The following is an 18,111-nucleotide window of genomic DNA, read 5'->3' on the forward strand; positions in this document are numbered from 1 at the left end:
AACAGAATGTTAGGTTATATAGCACGATCTGTGGAGTACAAGTCCAAGGAGGTTATGCTCAACCTTTATAATGCACTGGTGAGGCCTCATCTTGAGTACTGTGTGCAGTTTTGGTCTCCAGGCTACAAAAAGGACATAGCAGCACTAGAAAAGGTCCAGAGAAGAGCGACTAGGCTGATTCCAGGTCTACAGGGGTTGAATTATGAGGAAAGATTAAAAGAGCTGGGCCTTTACAGTTTAAGCAAAAGAAGATTAAGAGGTGACATGATTGAAGTGTTTAAAATTATGAAGGGAATTAGTACAGTGGATCGAGACTTGTATTTTAAAATGAGCTCATCAAGAACACGGGGACACAGTTGGAAACTTGTTAAGGGTAAATTTCGCACAAACATTAGGAAGTTTTTCTTTACACAAAGAACGATAGACACTTGGAATAAGTTACCAAGTAGTGTGGTAGACAGTAAGACGTTAGGGACTTTCAAAACTCGACTTGATGTTTTCTTGGAGGAAGCAAGTGGATAGGACTGGCGAGCTTTGTTGGGCTGAATGGCCTGTTCTCGTCTAGATTGTTCTAATTGTTCTAAAAAAAAACAGGCAAGTCAATTCAGTGCTGTGAAAAACTACTTGCCCCCTTCCTGCTATGTTTGGGTAGAATTTTTTCCCTGAGTTTTTGTCTTTATTGCTCAATTTTGCAATTATTTATTGTGATTACTTTTATTAATATTGTTCTGTTCATTTGTCATTTTATAAATACATTCAATTTGTTATCACTTCTGTTAGGTTTAAAAACATTTAGGCATGTTTCTTTAAATGTATTTATGGTCCCTGTGTTCTGTGGGTGGTTCGCCAGAGGCAGGACAACCTGTCAATCTTGATTAAGAGGCAACTCCCAGGCCTGCAAAGGCTGATGGGTAATGCAGTCCCTCTGCGGTACATTGTATGCACTTGTTATGTTGGCTCTTTTGACATTTTTGCTCAATTTAAGGATTTCACCTTTTGTTTGCAACGCATTAGTACTTGGCTACTGTGAACTGATGTTTCAGGCAAAAAAAAAGTTTTACTTATAAAGATTCTTTGTTTGATATTTCACCCTCAGAAGAGGGTTTCCGTTGTGCTCCCGGTGGGTGGGTTTTGAATTTTGTGAAAATTAATTATATTTTTGAACCTTTGAAGCAACGCCAGCCATTGGAGGAGAAAGTCAGGCTGCCTGGGAGTGAGCCTTATCTGGGCAGGCAAATTAGGAGTCTGGTCTGGTCTGGCGGCCTCACCATTTATTTGTGTGTGTGTAAATCACAACACTTCTGTCTGGCCACTGTGTCACAAAGCCCAAATCGGTGGAGTATTGCAGCGACGGCTATCATTCTGGACATTTCTCACATGTACACACAATTTCTCTGGAGCTCAGCTCAGTGCAGCTGATGGAACGGTCCTTACGGATGACACTGCAGTTGTGACCCGCTGGGCTGGCTACTTTGAGCAGTTGTTCAAAGCTCATCCTGAGGCTAGGATGTTGGATACCTCTGGTCCATGGTTCTTCAGACTGATCCCCTGATTAGCTGTGAACCACCCCATCTCACCGAGATTGCACAGGTGGTGAACCAGCCTTGGGGTTGGGTTCTTTGCAGGCTGCAGGGATCTGTGGTATCCGGGGTGAACTTCTCCAGGCTGGTGGTAAGGCTGTCTTCCTGGCATTGCAAGCAATCTTTGCTTCCATTTGGGAGACTGGCATCATCCCAACTGCCTGGAAAACAGGACTTGTCATCCCTATCTGGAAAGGGAAGGGTGACCGCTTGGATTGCAGCAACTACAGGGTGATAACACTGCTCAAAGGTGCCGGGTAAGGTCCTTATTAGGGTCGTCCTCAATAGGATCCATGATCACTTGCTCACCTACCAGTGACCTGAACAGTCTGGTTTAACGCCTAAGAAGTCTACCATCAACTGCATCCTGGCATTGAGTGTTCTCATTGAGCGTAAACACGAATATCGGCACAGTTTCTTTGCAGCCTTTGTCAATTTTCGCAAAGCGTTTGACTCAGTTGATTGAGAAGACCTGTGGGACTTCCTGAGGGTTCGCGAGATCCCCTCGAGGTTGCTGGATATCATGGCCGACCTGTACACTGGCATTGTGAGTGCTGTGCAGAGTGGAGGCAGGACCTCTGCATTTTTCCCAGTTAATTCTGGGGTTCGTCAGCAGTGCGTTCTGCTCCTACTCTATTCAATACTTGTATGGACTGGGTGTTGGGCAGAGCTGTGGGGCATCTGATGGCGAAGAAAGATTCCCAGATCTTGACTTTGCTGATGATGCTGTGATCTTCGCGGAAAAAATGGAGGCTCTGTTTGGTGATCTTGAGAGACTGAGTGAGGAGTCTTAGTGTCTGGGCTTGCGAGTGTCCTGGATAAAAACCAACAATCCAGGCCTTTAATGACCTCTTGGGCACGAGTCTCGACCTTGTTGAGAGGTTTGCTTACCTTGGCAGTGACATTCATGTCAATGGTGACTCTTCCTGTGAAGTCAGTAGATGAATTAGGAGAGCACGGGGGTTCATGAGGTCGCTGGAAAAGGGGTGTGTGGCTCTGCAAAAGGATGAAGGTCCAAGTCTTTAGAGTCCTGGTGCTTCCTTGTCTTGCTATATGGTTGTGAGACATGGACGCTATCCAGTGACCTGAGATGAAGACTGGACTCCTTTTGTACTGTGTCTCTCCGGAAAATCCTTGAGTACCATTGGTTTGACTTTGTGTCGAATGAGCGGTTGTTAACGGAGTCCCGAATGAGGCACATGACCTGCATTGTGAAGGAGCGTCAAATACGGAACACTGGCCATGTGGCTCATTTCCCCGAGGGTGATCCAGCTTGTAAGATCCTCATTGTTGGGGACTCGAGTGGCTGGACTAGGCCAAGGGATCGCCCACGTAACACCTGGCTGCGGCAAATGGAGGGTCATTTCCAGAGGGTGGGACTGGACCGCGTGTCTGCCTCGGGGGTTGCAACTTGGGATCCCAAGTTGTTTTGTCATGTAGTGGGTGCAGCAACGCACTGTACCAGTGCCTGCACCCCAACTTGACTTGACCTAGCCAGTGTGACCATCAGGTTCTTGGTCAATTCAATTACCATGAACCTTTTCCTCCAGTTGCTTAGTTTGGTTGGGTGGGCAGTTCTAGGAAGAGTCATCCCAAACGTCTTCCTTTTACAAATTATGGAGGCCACTGTGCTCTTGGGAACCTTCAATTTACTGGAATGTTCTTGTAGCCTTCCCATAATCTGGGCCTCAACACAATCCTGTCTCTAAGCTCTGCAGACAAAACCTTTGACCTCAAGGCTTGGTTTTTGTTCAGCTGTGGACATTCTACAGACAGGTGGGTGCCTTTTCTAATCATGTCCAGCCAAATGAATTGACCACAGGTGGACTCCAAACAAGCTGAAGAAACATCTCAATGATCAATAGAATGGCATACACCTTAGCCAAAGTTAAGGGTCTGAAATTTGTGTCAATGTGCTATTTCAGTTGTTTTTGATAAACCTGCAAACAAATTCTAAATTCTTGTTTTCACATTGTCACTCTGGGGTACTGTGTGTTGCTTGAGGAGAGAAAGATGGTTAGAAGGATGGATGTTAAATATTATTTAATTATTGTGCATTGTGAGTTGCTGCAAGTAAGCTCTATTCTTTGAGTTTTGTGGGTGGAATCCCCAAGAGGTGGGTTCATCATGACATCACTACTGAGGAACCACCCTCCACCTTTATATTCAGGAGGACAAGATGAGTCCTACAAAACATCATTGGGAGTTGTTGCAGTAGCAGTCATGTTTCTGGTTTATTGAATTTTTGCTTTCTAAGGTTTTGTCTTGAGATAGCAACTGGAACTTTTTTTTTTTTGAGAATTTAAAGACCTTTGTTTTTGGTTTTGTCCTTTAAGCCTGAAGCCTTATGGTTATCCTTTCCCTTGAAGGGCATTTTTTATTTAGGACATTTTAAATAATTTTTGCCATATTAGGAGTCTGAGCAGGTCTCAAAGGCAGCTTCTGCAGTTTGGGATCTGGTTGCCTGAGGGGAGGCCTGTTTCGGAGGGGATTTTCATTTATTTTGAGGCCCTTTTTGCTAGTTTTGCGTTGCTGATTCATAATGGCGTGGAACATGCATATTCTCATCATCTGCACAGGGTTTTTAAATCAAATTCCTAAAGAAGCTGATGACTCCAAACTGGCCTAGTGCGTGAACAACTGCGCGCTGTGTTGGACTGGCACCCTGTCCTGGTTGGGTTCCTGCCTTGTGACCAATGCTGCTGGAATAGGCTATGGCTGCCCACCACATTGAAATGAATTCCCCGGATTGGCAATGTCATGTTAATTTCAAACTTGTGTTCTAATTGTAATTCTCACAAAAGTGTCTCCTCCACCAACTGTGCTGACACGACAGGCTATCATTATCTTTACAACGAACATATACATTTTGTTAATTATTCAGGTTAAAAATAGCACAGTACATGCATTTCTCTCCCAGTACTCCAGTTTTCCTTCTGCTTTCTCAGAATCATGTCTGTTAGGTTAACTGGCAACTCTAAATTGGCCTTGTCAGAGTGAGGGTGCCATTGTGTGTGTGTGTGTCCAGCATCCTGTAAAGCTGCTTAGTGCCCAATACTTCAAGGTTATGCATTAGTGATTAAGACGAGATAACCAGAAAACATGTCCACTGCTATGTGGCACAACTGGAAAACAATTTTGTGACTTTTCAAATATACAAAAGTTTATGAAAAAAATCTCACGTTACCCGAGTCGTATAATATGCTTTTAAACAGAAGACCCAGCTCGCCTCCTCATTCACTGGTCCCAAATCCTCTCTTCATTTCAAAAGCACAAACCTTTGTGAAGGAGCTTCCCATTTGTGGACTACTTTCATGTTCTGCTGTTTATTTAACAATATATTTTAATAAAATATACAAGTGTCTTGTATGCTTTTAACATTTGGCTGAATGAGTTTGTGTGTGGATTATGTGACAAAAGTATTTTTTTAAAGGCATTTGCTGTTGTCCAGTGTTAGTAGTCATCGGGCCCTGTTCTAACTCTGCTATGTTCTTTCTCTCTGTGAAAACATGATATTGAAAATTTTTCATAATTGACACTACAAAGTACAATTGTACACCTGTACAGGACCTCACTGGGACATGCAGTAAGAAGTTTTCTCTCTTTTTAATTTTCTACCTTTGTAGTCATTCTGGTACGTGTTCAGACCATAGACAGACAGATATATAGTGTGAGTGTGTGTGTGTGTATCTATCTATTTAAAGAGCTTCTGTAAAAAGCTAAATTACCCTCTGGGCACAAATGAAGTTCTCTCTCACTCTCTCTTTTTTATTTCCTGCCATTTAAGGCTCATCCAAGTGGCATTTAAAATGTGTCATCAATAGCTTCTCCATACACACCTTCTATTTCGGTTGAACACTCCCTGTAAACGTAAAGGGTTGGATTATTTCATGGTTACCTAACTGCCAACCTTCTGTGTTCCAAATTTAAGATACAAGCCACACTGAGAGAAAAAGACTCGGGCAAATTAAACCAAAACTCAAAGGGGCTTTGGGGCTTACATGCCTCCATTTCACAACCGTGAGATATGCCGCAAATCCCTTTGTGCTTTGTAGCCACATTAGAAAATGTAAAGCTGATTTATTTTATAAATGTGCTCCTGAAAACAAAAGTCCACTTGAAAGTTACTGCACATTACCATTGCAGATAAACAATGAACTTTTAGAAGTTGTTCAGTGTTATCTAAACGTTGGTAGAGTGGACTCTGAGACCTTTTAGCTACTATGCACACACTCGGCATATCAGCTGAAGTAACATAACTTAACATCACATTCTAAAACCTACTTAATCCAATTCAACATCAGCAGTGGGGACAAGGTCTGAACCAGCCCTGGACCGGGCACTCGCCCAGAGTCAATTCAGAATCTTTAATGAGCCTGGCTTCTCATGACCCTGAAATGGATTTGGAGTGACTTGAGAATGGATGGATGGACGGATCATTTGACTTATACTGACTAAAATCATTATATGGATTCATTAAATTATACTAATATGCTAAGCAAGTATCACTAGCCGTCCAAGATAGCTCTGGCTTCTTATGTCCCAACGAATAGCGTGGGGCAGGCTGACCTTGCACATTTTGCTGTTCGGTTAGGAAACTGTTAGCTAAACTTTTTGAGCAAAAACTGGGAGATGCACCACATGATAAAAACAAAATAGTAAAGTAAGAGAGCAAAATGAAACCAAAGTCCAATATGAGAGAAAATAATCGTGTTTGAGAGAACAAGAAGGTCAAAATTCAAAAGTACACGGGAGAAAAGAGCAGAAAGATAAACTCAATTTTTTTACAGATTTGGTATCCACAGAGCAGATAACGATTTGAACTGACCGTCGTCCTTTTATCCCGCCACGTTGACAACTCATGGGTCCTGACCTCAGAGGTCAAGCACCTAGCAAGTAGAAGCAAACCCTACAACAGAAATAAACAGTGGCGGCATTTAAGGACCCAAAAATCATACCAAATCATGATCTTTGCTTTGCCACATAATTCTTTTGCTTAAAAAGCACCAACCAGCCCCCTTAACTTCAGCTCCAGTGTCAGCTCTCCTGTTTGGAGTGCATTTCTGGGTCTCATCTGATCAGACTGACCAATCACAGGCAAATGACATCCAGAGATGTTTCCATGATTCACCATTTAAACACCTGGTCAGTGAACAAAGAGCCACAACTCAACCACCAGCAACCTTCATGCACAAAACTTTACACCAATTGTCAACCTAAAGGATGGGCTTGTGTGCACCAAAGAAACCAATGGCAAAATGTCCATTCCTTCTTTTATAACCCATTGCCAGCAGCAGTTTGTAAGTCACATTTACATAAAAGAAATCCACAGCACCCATCACAGGGCAGGCTCCAGAAACTTGAGAACTAGCCGGCTGAAAGACCAGAAGTCTAACTAGAACATTTTAAAGCAAAACAATTATGTGTCCTGGGTAATTCTTTAGATAAGGATTAAAGAAGCAGAATTCACAAGCTATGTGACTTTTGCAACAGGAAACAGAAGGATCAAACTAAGCAGGTGGAGATTTAGGTTTTGTGCTCTTTATTACTGTCCTTTTTCTTTATATGCTGTATTTGAATATATAGATAGACGGATGTGATAGGCACTATATAATTAATAGATAGACAGATAAGTAAAATAGAAATGTAAATAGTATAATAATATAGACAGTATAATAGATCTTTATAAATACATTTTATTACTTGTTTTAATGCAGCAAGTGTGTTTGAGTTATTTAGTGAAAAATCTATCACCAGACCCAAACCAAAAACAGGGAAAATGAAAGTTATTTGAGGCAGATTTCATATTTCCATAGGTTTTCCATATGTAGCTCTTTTGTCAAGAGGAGTGGTGCATGGTAGTAATAAATTACAAACGGTGACAAAACCCGGCGTTATGTTTAAGTTGGTCTGTCTTAGCCCGAAGGAAAGTTAACTTTGTTGGTCTATGATTTCTTGCGCTCGCGTGAGTAGCAAGGAACAAACAATGAGAGATCTGGCGAGAGATCAAAGTCGATGCATAAAGCAAAATACTCCATGGACGATGTTTTGCATATTCTCGCTGAATTGGACTCTGACTTGTTGGACTCCAAATGACTGAAAATAAGTGTGAGATAACAGCATCTGGAGATCGGTCCCCAGCTGATGGTGGTCCTGAACTGGTTCGTGTATCGCAACATTCGCCTGGGAGGACTGCCAATTACAACAACAATAGGTACCAACAAGATTGAGATGCACTGCGACCACGACCAGCGCTGCCATCTCTACCACATGAAGATAGCCTGGCAGGCAACCTGCCGCGTGTTCTGTCAAAATGGCAGCCACAGCACACATCAACAGATTTTTCATGTTGATTTCTGTGTGAAACTGTTGCTTTGGGTGCTTTTCAGAAAACTGTGTTTTTTGGAAAAGATATTCAGACCTTAAAGAGTTAACCAATGGGTTCCAGCACAGTATGATGCGAAACCGGATAAAGCATGTGTCATATAATGCATCCTATATGTGTATATCACTCTGTTATGGTATTTCTTGTCATCAAGATTCTGTTTTTGAGGTTTATTTTTCCATTAGATTGAATTTGAAGAAAGTTTTATTTTGTTCATGCCATGTTGCTGCTTGTTTACACAGCTTTTTTGGAAGTGACCGCGATCATCATGCCGATGATGTCACAGACATGATGCTGGCAGTTTCATTATGAGTTATCCTTCAGTCGATAAAAGACATATTTAATTCACCGTACATAGGCTGCAGCAACAGGTGTGCTGGTTTTCCTTTTGCCCTTTTGATTCCTGGTTATTTAAACTTCTCAGTTGTGACTCACTTATCTTCTCCTCTTCATTATCCATTCCTCTGATATATATGTGTCTCATGACAAATCAGGCCTGAGAATGACTTGATATGTATTGATAACATGAATCATATTTACTGAATTGTGTTCATTGGTTACACTAAACGGACTGTTGGTAACTGGCGTCCTTTTCAGGACCAGTTTCTGTATTGTACCTGATGGTACTAGGATGTGCTCAAGCCCCAGAAGACCCAGCTTAACTAAGTTATTATAATGTATTTTGTACATGTATTATATTGACTATAAACTGGCTGTTGGTAACTGGCATCCCATTCAGGACTGGTTTCTGCCTTGTGCCTGATGCTGTCAGGGTGGCCCCTCCAGCCATCAGCAACACAAAACTGGTTTAAGCAGATGTGAGAGAATCCTACAATATGTATTTCTTTCTATATTGCTGTAGCAAAATGGCAGAGGTGAGATAAAGAAAGTGTCCAGTAAATGATGTCAGACCGAGTGGCTAACAGTTAAGTTGGATTGCCTATCCTGAGATGTAAGTTGTTTGTTGAACGCCACGCATCCCTTGTTACACACACACACACAAAAAAAGCTGGCAAGGAAGGAACAGGACATCAGTCACAAGTCAAAATGTCAAGGAAAACCATTGTAATCAGCAAGTCAAGAAGAGAATTGCCAAACCAAAACGCTACCCAAAAATCAAAGTCAAAAAGGATAGCTAAACTTTTTTTAAGTACCACAAATCAACAGACAGACAAGCACACAAAAACTCTCTAGGAATATATCAATCATGGATGAAGCAGATTCCATCACGCTAGTTTATAAAGAGTCATGTCAAAGACATCACATGACACGATACAACTTCCAGGAATGCATCTTCAAAACGTTATGTCAGCAAACTGACAAAGATTTAACAGACATGGAAGATAAAACATTTAAAAAGGAAAAAAAGGTCAACACTGGGAGATTAAAAAAACAAAAAAAAACCAACCAAAAACCCCAAGTGTCAAAGCCAAAACGAGAGGCAAGAAGCCAAGGTCAAAAGAACAAAAGTCAAAAACCAGTAGCATGTTTCAACTGGCATATTTTTAGCAAAAGTGTTTTGTTTTCCACAGCTTGGATGAGTAAATGAATACCAGGGTAACCTTTTAACCCGTCACGTTGTTACTCAAAGGTCAACGCCCTCGGAAAGGCACATCTCTAACAATGTGGAACGCTGCCCTGAGAACGGCCGGCAGATTAAATGAGAAAATCAAACAGGCCATGAGACCCACATGCCCCCATTTCACAACAATGTGACGCACCATAAATCATAGCGGCAATCGTAATAATAACACGTCATAGCAAAAGTCGTACAAATTACAAAATAAACATCTGAAACCAAATCTGCAACCCTTACCACCACCTAAAACAAGTGCCAGATCTCTGGATATTGAAGAAAATCATATAAAACAATACAAGCAGAATCCAAATTATAACCAAAAAAGAACTGCAGTAAAATGAACAAAACATTTAATCTCTGATTTATAATATGAACAAAAACTACATATCCAGAAATGATTGATGGACTTCAAAACTATTACTTCAAAAGTATTACTCCTAGAAAAGCTTTTAATGTCTCAACAATAATAACTACATTGATCAGATTTACTGAGCCGTGTTCACTGGTGACTCTAAACTGACTGGTGCTAACTGGTGTCTTTCTGACAGCTGGTGTCTGCCTTAATCCTAATGCTGCCAGGACAGACTCCAAACAACCGCAACCCTAAACCAGATTAATCAGGTCTAAGAACGCCATTAGGTGAAAAAAGACTGAATGATCCAGCTTGGTACCCCCACAACAGGATTACCTAAATGAGTTCTTTAATTCAGACATTAATAAATAGTGTCTTCATCGACACCTGACCAGAAACCTGTGCGAAAAGTACATCATGTAATCATCACACATCCAGAGCACCTCCCTTCTTTATATTGCACATTCCAATGTGCTGTGCTGTGAAGGACATGAAATTCCCATGAAGTCATTAATTTTAAAAAGAAACAACCGAACAACTGCAGCTCCAAGGTAAAGGAAGGGTTAACATCACACAGAAAGCATCATTCGACCTGTGGCTACAGGTGGACAAGTGACGGCAAGTGCTGCTAACAAAATTATCTGAGATAAAAAAAAAGAAAGAAAATAAAAAGATTTAAAAAATGAATAAATAAAAGTGAAAGAGAAGTAGACAAACACTAGTTTGAAAAATACGAACTGATCTGTCTGCCTCTCCATTCACTGATCTGTCTGTCTTTGGTCTGGATGAAATGCTGGTCCATTGGAAGGCATACTCACTCATAAAACAGCAACTCCACTTACAGTATCTGTCAGCCTAACCCTAATCCAAACAAAAACTCACACAAACATGACAAAAAAAAAGAATCTGCAAACACTCCTCATATAGTGTCTTGGCCAGGGTTTGAACCCACTTCAAGAGGAGCTCCAAGATGGCAGTCCAAACCACCGCACCTTTGTGTCACCCTCCTTCTGTTTTGTCCACACATTAGGAACTTTTTTAAAGCCCAAATACCAAACTTCATATGCAAAGAACATTTCCAAAATTAAATGGCTGTTTTTTAAGTAATACTTTTACAATAAACCACATAGCCTTGGAATGTGCCATTTTTGAATCAGCATTTTTATGAGTGCATGATAAACAATGTATTACATGCACATTTATATTATAAAAGAAAACACAAATAAGTTAATGTGATGTACCTAAGCCCACACTTTTCAGCTTGTTCAGTGATTTGACTATGAAGACATTCATTTTTTACTTTATATATATTAAAAGCTCAGCTTTGTACCTTTTTTGTAGACCATAACAAAGTTTCTGTTGCTTGCTCCAACAACTATCTTACACAATGGTTCCACTACAGGTGCTCTGCCCTACTTCAAACTAAGTGGTCCCAACCCCTATCCCATTCACAGCTGGCATCAAATCTTGCACCCACTGGTGCTGTGGTAAGTCTCAACATCTGGAAAAAATAGACTTGATATGTGGGAGAATGGATATGTATTGCTCTAAAAAACATTCTCTGTCAGGGCATGGACACATATAAGTAGACTGTAAACCGCTGTTCAAAACGAAATATACCCAGTGTGAGAAAAAATGCACTCAAAGGGCATGCATCCAGTCCAAAGCTGGTCAATGGCCTGCTGCCAGGTAGGACCCCCGGCAAAGCTTCAGTTTATGGATAGACGGGTAGATGGGGCCTTTGTAGCTCACGGGTTAATCATTAGAGGTTCCAGAATTGTCTAAACTGTTACACTTTAACACGTTATTTTAAGACTAAATACTCGTTTATTCTTTATTTAATTTAGTTCATTTCACGCTGTCTATGGGAATACAAAAATGAACTGTAAGCCGACAGTTTCTGCGAACTTTTCCTACGGTGACAGCAAACAATATGACAGGACACTTGCTTTCAGTGTTTCACCCAGTCCAGGCGTACCTCGTGAGGTGGCTGCGCCATAAAGCTTCGGTTCTCGACGAGCCCACCACCTTAGCGAGTGCCCCCTGAACAGAATGAACAGAGCTGACCTCAAAAGCGAAAGGATCGTATCGCGATGTTCTGAATCAAGCGGGCGATGAATAAAGCATCTGACGGCAAGCACGTTACCTTATAAGAGTCCGTCGCCAATAAAATGTTAAAATCCTTCGCCGCCATCCTTCTCGTTTCGGCTCGATAGTTTTTATTTCTTTTCCCCCTGTTTCGCTATTCCAATGCTGCGTGACTGACAGACTAGTGGTTCTAGTAAAGTGACATCACACTTGACGTTGAGACCGCGAGACACGCAGCGTCCAAGAATGACACACCTCCTGTGCGATCCGCCCACCAGCTCATCCAATCGCGTAAGACTAGCCTGGTAGTTTTCACCAATACGAAAGAAGTAAGGGGGTGGGTGCGCTGGCGCCGAGTTAATAACAACGCGAACGCAACGAAAGCGATAAGAAAGTGGGCGTTTCCACGTCTGCTGTGGAGTCGTCTGCTTTCGTTTTCTCGAGTGTGAGGCGATTGAAAGAAATACGAAACCACTGTGGAAAGCGGCTCACGAAAAACTTCAGGTCGGTGTCCTTCGAAAAATCTGAAAATGGTAATAATAATTATTCGTTTATATTATTATTATGACTAAAACATAAGAGAAAGTCGGGTGAGATTTCACCTTTTATTGGCTAACTTCTCAAGAAATAACCCTTTATATTTAAAATGTAAAAAAAATACATTAATATTACATTAAAATAGTCATAACACAACAGAACATTCTAAAAATACTTTAATCCAATTCAAGGCAGTATAGGGGCCAGAGCCTATCCTGGAAGCACTGGGCACATCCTGGACAGGGGATCTGCTCATTGCATTGCCCACTCAACACAGAACCAGTCTGGAATGGCCAGTTGACATTAAAACTTATGCACAAGGAGAAAACTCAAACAGAGATAAGGAAAATGGGCAGATTTCACAAGGCCAGTAACAACACCTGAGATCAAACCCTACCACACTGGATTTCTGGTAAGGCACGAGTAGCTGCTGAGGCTGCTTCAGGTCTGAATGATTTGGTGCAAAATATTTCATGTGGATGGCAGTGCATCTAATATGCGGAGAACCTACTGTTGCAATACGCTGCTTCACATCAGTGATGAGACAACTTCACCCAGCGTTAGGGGAGCAGTTGAGCAGCCTTTGCATTCTGTGAAGATCAGAACACGGACGGTTTCGATCAAATTGGTTATCAAAAGAAAGGCCCACTGCCACCATAAACAATGAGAATGGAAGTGGAAATAAGGTAAATGAGCTGATGCCCGCATCAGGAATAGAAAAAAATCCTGCTTTCAAATTTTGGCTAACACTTAAACAAGCAGGATGATCTCATACTTCAACGGATAACCTAGCGAGGGTCAAGGGACTGTTTCATTTTTATTTTTACTGAAATGTGGCTGCATAATAAACTCCTACTCGGCCATTTAGGTGGATGGACTGATCAGTTTCCAAGCAGGCAGAATTGCTTCAACAGTTGAAGGAAGTTCTGTGTGTTATAAGAACATGGAATGATGCAGAAATGCTGCAGCAGAGCCAAGCCATTGTTTTCCAGTGCTGGAATGTCTAGCTGTAAAGTGCCATCCTTTTTACTTGCTAAGGGAGTTTACCATTGTTTTAATTTTAGTCATTTACATTCCTCCAGAAGTTATTCTAAATAGATGCTGAGCATACCATACACAGAACTCTTATGGAGCTGCAAACCACACTTCCTGGTGGCTTTATTATTATGGCTGGACAGTTTAATCCTATAAACTTGAAGACAGTTCTCCCCAACTTTTATCAACACGTGAACTTTCCAAACAGAGACAAGAACAGACTGGACCTCGTGTTTACAAACTCTTGTGCTCTCTTGTCCACATCTCAGTTTTTCTTATCTTAACAAAATTAGCCTGTGGCCAGAGGGAGCTGTTTCAGCCTTTAAGGACTCGGCCAGGTTTAAAGCAGCTGCCACCTATGGCCATCAGATCAACTTAGAGGAGTATGCATCATCAGTCACTAGCTACATTAACATGTGTGTAGATGATGTGACTCTCTCAAAGTCCATCAAAACCTCTGCAAATCCAGCGGTGACACTAGAGATAAATGCACTGTTACAAGTCCGTAATACTGCCTTTAGATCAGTTGACAAAGTATTCCTCAGGACAACGAGGGCAAATCTACCTTGTGATTCAAAGTTGAATAAAAATAAAATGTGAAAAATACCGGTGGAGCTGAATACTTTTTATAGATACCATATATGTTGTAAGAGATGGCACGCTGAGACTGGCATCCTGACCAGAGCAGATCTGGGATCCTTGGAAGGGCAGGGGAAGACGATTTATTCAGGACATTATCTCCCCAATACTCTGAGTGGCAGCCCTCCTGGGTTTCAATACCGTTATGGAGATCCATAGAGCATATTGGGAATTGTAGTTCTTATAGGTAGCCCTGTTGGGTCCCATGGGTGCCACCAGGATGGTGTTGAGGGGTTTTACAAGCCCTACTTTGCAAGGCTAAAGACATACAAGGAAGTACTCCTGAGCCACAGTATCGAAATACTGGAAGTGCTCCTCGCTTTTATATTAAAGGAGCAGCCATCTTCATCCAGGTGAGCCAGAGTCGGAAAGAAGTGACTGAAGCTTGACTGGAGAAGTGCAGGTGAAGAAAAGCCTTGAAAAATGGTATGGTGTGTGCTGTGTGCTTTTTAAAATCCAATTGTGAAAGTACATGAAGAATTTAAACTTTTATATTAATAGGGACTTGTGACTGTGCATTTATGCTGGGAGTTTGGGGAGCTGCAGCCCCTCCTGGTGGGCACTATAAATATCATACATACAGAGTGTTTATTAAGTAAATCACATAAGACATACAGTGTGTGACGGACGGCCGGGACACCCCTTTGACACTAGATCTTGGGGAGCAACCATGGGATTCACACTATGTCCCCCAGAACACTTGGTGGCAACCCCCTTGGGTTGTGTCGGGGCCACAATTTTGGAACACCGGAGCTCATTCCTGTTGGGCTTCGTGCCCATCACCAGGGGGAGCTGCACAGCTTAACAAGCCTGTCTGGGCAGGAGCGCAGCTACACCCCAAGGTGCAGTCGGAAGTAGGTCAACGAGCACCTGCAGCACTTCTGGGTGGGTTATAAAAGGAGCTGACAGTCACCACTCTGGGCGCCAGAGTCGGGAGGAGGAGGAGTGGAGGAGAAAGAAGAGTGTTTTGTGGTGTGGTTTTTCTTTTGTGTGTGGTTTGGGGGACTGTGTTGTGCCTGTGGGACATGGGGAAGATGTGCCCCACAGGTGAAGAAAATAAATCTTTTTGTTAATTTTTACGTGCCCCTGGTGTCAGTCTGTGTCGGGTAGGCACCAACAGAGAGCTTATTCCACAAGTGCTACTTATTACTCAGATGAAATAAGATCCAAAGTCCTATGCCTAAATTTCAACCTGTACCTGTATTTATCAAGCGCCCAGAAAAGGAAAAAATCCCAAGTGGTTCAATAATCTCAGAATAATGCAAATATGGCCCTACCCTCAGGAGTCAGGCTAGAAGCATTTGAATTGTTGTTTTCCAAATATAGGAAACTTTCCAAACTTCATCAGGATTTAGGGGAGCTGATGAACTATCCTAACCTGCTAGGAGCTGCCAGAAGATGGCGCTGAGGCAGAGATTGGCACACGCATTCCTGTAAAAGCAGAATGTTTTGCAGTAACAAACCCATAAAAAGATATCGATTTGACAGAGACGAAATCATCAGTATTGTAACATATCTTGAATGTCACATGATTGCTCTATCTAGGTAAAGAAGCCACATGCTGGCAGCCAAAATTAAAATATTGGCAACATTACATTTTTTGGCCATGGTAGGAAAATGCAACATTGCAACAGCAGTAATCCGGGTATGTCACAACCAACCATTTCTCAAATTTTGCAACAAATGCTGAACGTCCTTATAACGTGTGGGGTATAAAACCCAGATTTATATATTTACCCCCCACTCCTCATGAGGTATTGTTAAAGCAAGCTGCATTCATCCGGATCAGCACACACGTGAAGAACATTGCCCCAGGTGTAGATGAGCACACACATGTGAATCACGGTACCAATACACAGGTGCTCATTAATGCAAACTGTACTGCAGTAGCCAACATATTACCCTGAGGAGAGGGGGCGCTGGATGTCACACAGGTATGCTGAGCTCTGTATTCCCCAAACCTTGGAACATTTGAGCTGCACTGTAAATTGGCCCCAGTGTGTGCTTGGTGTGTGGGTGTGTTTGTGTGTGTCCTGCGGTGGGTTGGCACCCTGCCCAGGATTGGTTCCTGCCTTGTGCCCTGTGTTGGCTGGGATTGGCTCCAGCAGACCCCCGTGACCCTGTATTCGGATTCAGCGGGTTAGAAAATGGATGGATGGATGGATGTACAAGCCCGGTAAGGTTCAAGGAGGCAGGTGGAGACTACTAGGGATAAACAGAGAAGGAAATCATAGAGAGAAGCATTGCACATCACAGTGCCAGACAATTGGTAAGAACGGAACAGTGGATGCAACTTCAGGACCAGCGCTGTGGGTAGTTTCAGTAACTGTTACTTTACGAGGCGTACCCATAAAGCGGGAAGGTTGTGGAATATTCATTGTTAAACAAACATGTCCATTATCAGGCTTTTCTCTCATTGACAGTCATTCATTACAATATTCTTGATGTTACGAAGCAGCAAGTATTATATGCAGCATAGCATAATGTCCTCCCATATTATGTTTTCCTTCTTCTTTGAATTATCATTATCTTTGTGGTTAAACCTTAGCTTTCATATCCAAAAAACTTCAAATGTTCCTTATTCTTTGTCGCTGCATTCTATGCATTGCATTTCTAAGTTTACTGGTTGTCAGCTCTCATGCACACAAAGCCTACTCCTACAACTAAAGACAAAATCAAATTTGACAGTCGCAGAGTAGCCGCAGTGAGTTGCTGGGTATTTCAGACTATAGGACTGGCCTTCACAGAAGTGCGATACTGACTGCCTCAGACTCACTAAGATGATATAAATGAAGGCCATGACTGAATATCGCTGGAAAAGAAAAGTCATATAATTAGATATGCCATTTACCTGATAACACAATAAAATAATGCAATAATAAAATGCAGTGCATTTTTCATTCCAACAGATGGCACAAACACCAGAAATGCTGTTAAAAGTCCTATGGCAAATACGGCAAATGAAAAACTAACATAAATAAATGAACATTTATTTATGAACAAAGGGACATTTATATAGAAAAAATTGGGAAATTAAAAAGAATGATTGTGAAAGTTTACTTTGAAGAATGTACCAAACAATTATTTCTGGCAAACAAAGTTTTTTGCTTTGTCTTGTCCTGATTTTTCAGTCTCGTAATGGCCTGCTTTATTGGCATTGACACCTCTTTTGTCCTCATGTTGAGTGGCAACAGCAGCAGATTCCAAATGGAAATGCCACACTTAGATTCACCTGTCGGCCTTTTATCTGACTGGACGATGCAGTAAGACACAGCTGCCCAAGGGATAACTAAGAAGTAGCCAGCTGTGCAATTACCTTTGCTTCTTTAAAATAGGGGCACCAAGTATATGAAGTGTTGGAATTTGTATACCATTCATCTGTTTTATTATGTAAATCCCCTCAACTTAATGCTGAAGGCCTACACTAAGCGCTCAAATCCAATGCTTCATTTCAGTACCAGTAGGCTTGGGGACACAGCGTCACTAATACCAGTTGTGCCTGCATCCAAATACGGACCGTGCTGTATATACCTTTCTTTAGATCCTCCTTGCTAAAATTAGCTCACAGATTTGCACTAGAACAGTGATAGAATTCAAATGGGGAGCTTTACGGCTTTCACTTCCACTCCACACACAAGTGCTTACTCAGCAACGAGCTGCAGCCATAGCCGGCTATTCCAGTGGGTAAAGCAGCTTTGAAGACCGGCTGTGCACCGGCTAGATGGCGTTATGTAACAAGTCAGTCAAATGGCACACAGTAAGGGGATGAGTCAGAGGAGTCTGCTTTTGATCCTCTGATTGTGTCTCTTTATCAAGGAGCTCAAGTGGCTCAACATATTTTCCTGTAGATGAGAGCAGGGTGGGCTTTGTAATAAATGCTGGGTATTGCCATAGCAATTCTGTTTCGGAGAAATGT

General features: G+C 41.9%; 1 protein-coding gene across 1 annotated transcript in view; it reads right to left on the reverse strand.

Moving 5' to 3' along the window:
* nampt2 (nicotinamide phosphoribosyltransferase 2) overlaps positions 1–12,193 on the reverse strand; it is a 57,304-nt gene extending 45,111 nt beyond the window's left edge. The window contains exon 1 of the mRNA XM_039770579.1: positions 12,043–12,193. Coding sequence (XP_039626513.1) covers positions 12,043–12,090 — 48 coding nt within the window. The 5' untranslated portion in view covers positions 12,091–12,193. The remainder of the gene's footprint in view (positions 1–12,042) is intronic.
* Positions 12,194–18,111: the final 5,918 nt, after the last annotated feature.

This window comes from Polypterus senegalus, chromosome 12, assembly GCF_016835505.1.
Source record: "Polypterus senegalus isolate Bchr_013 chromosome 12, ASM1683550v1, whole genome shotgun sequence".
Taxonomy (NCBI): Eukaryota; Metazoa; Chordata; class Cladistia; order Polypteriformes; family Polypteridae; genus Polypterus; species Polypterus senegalus.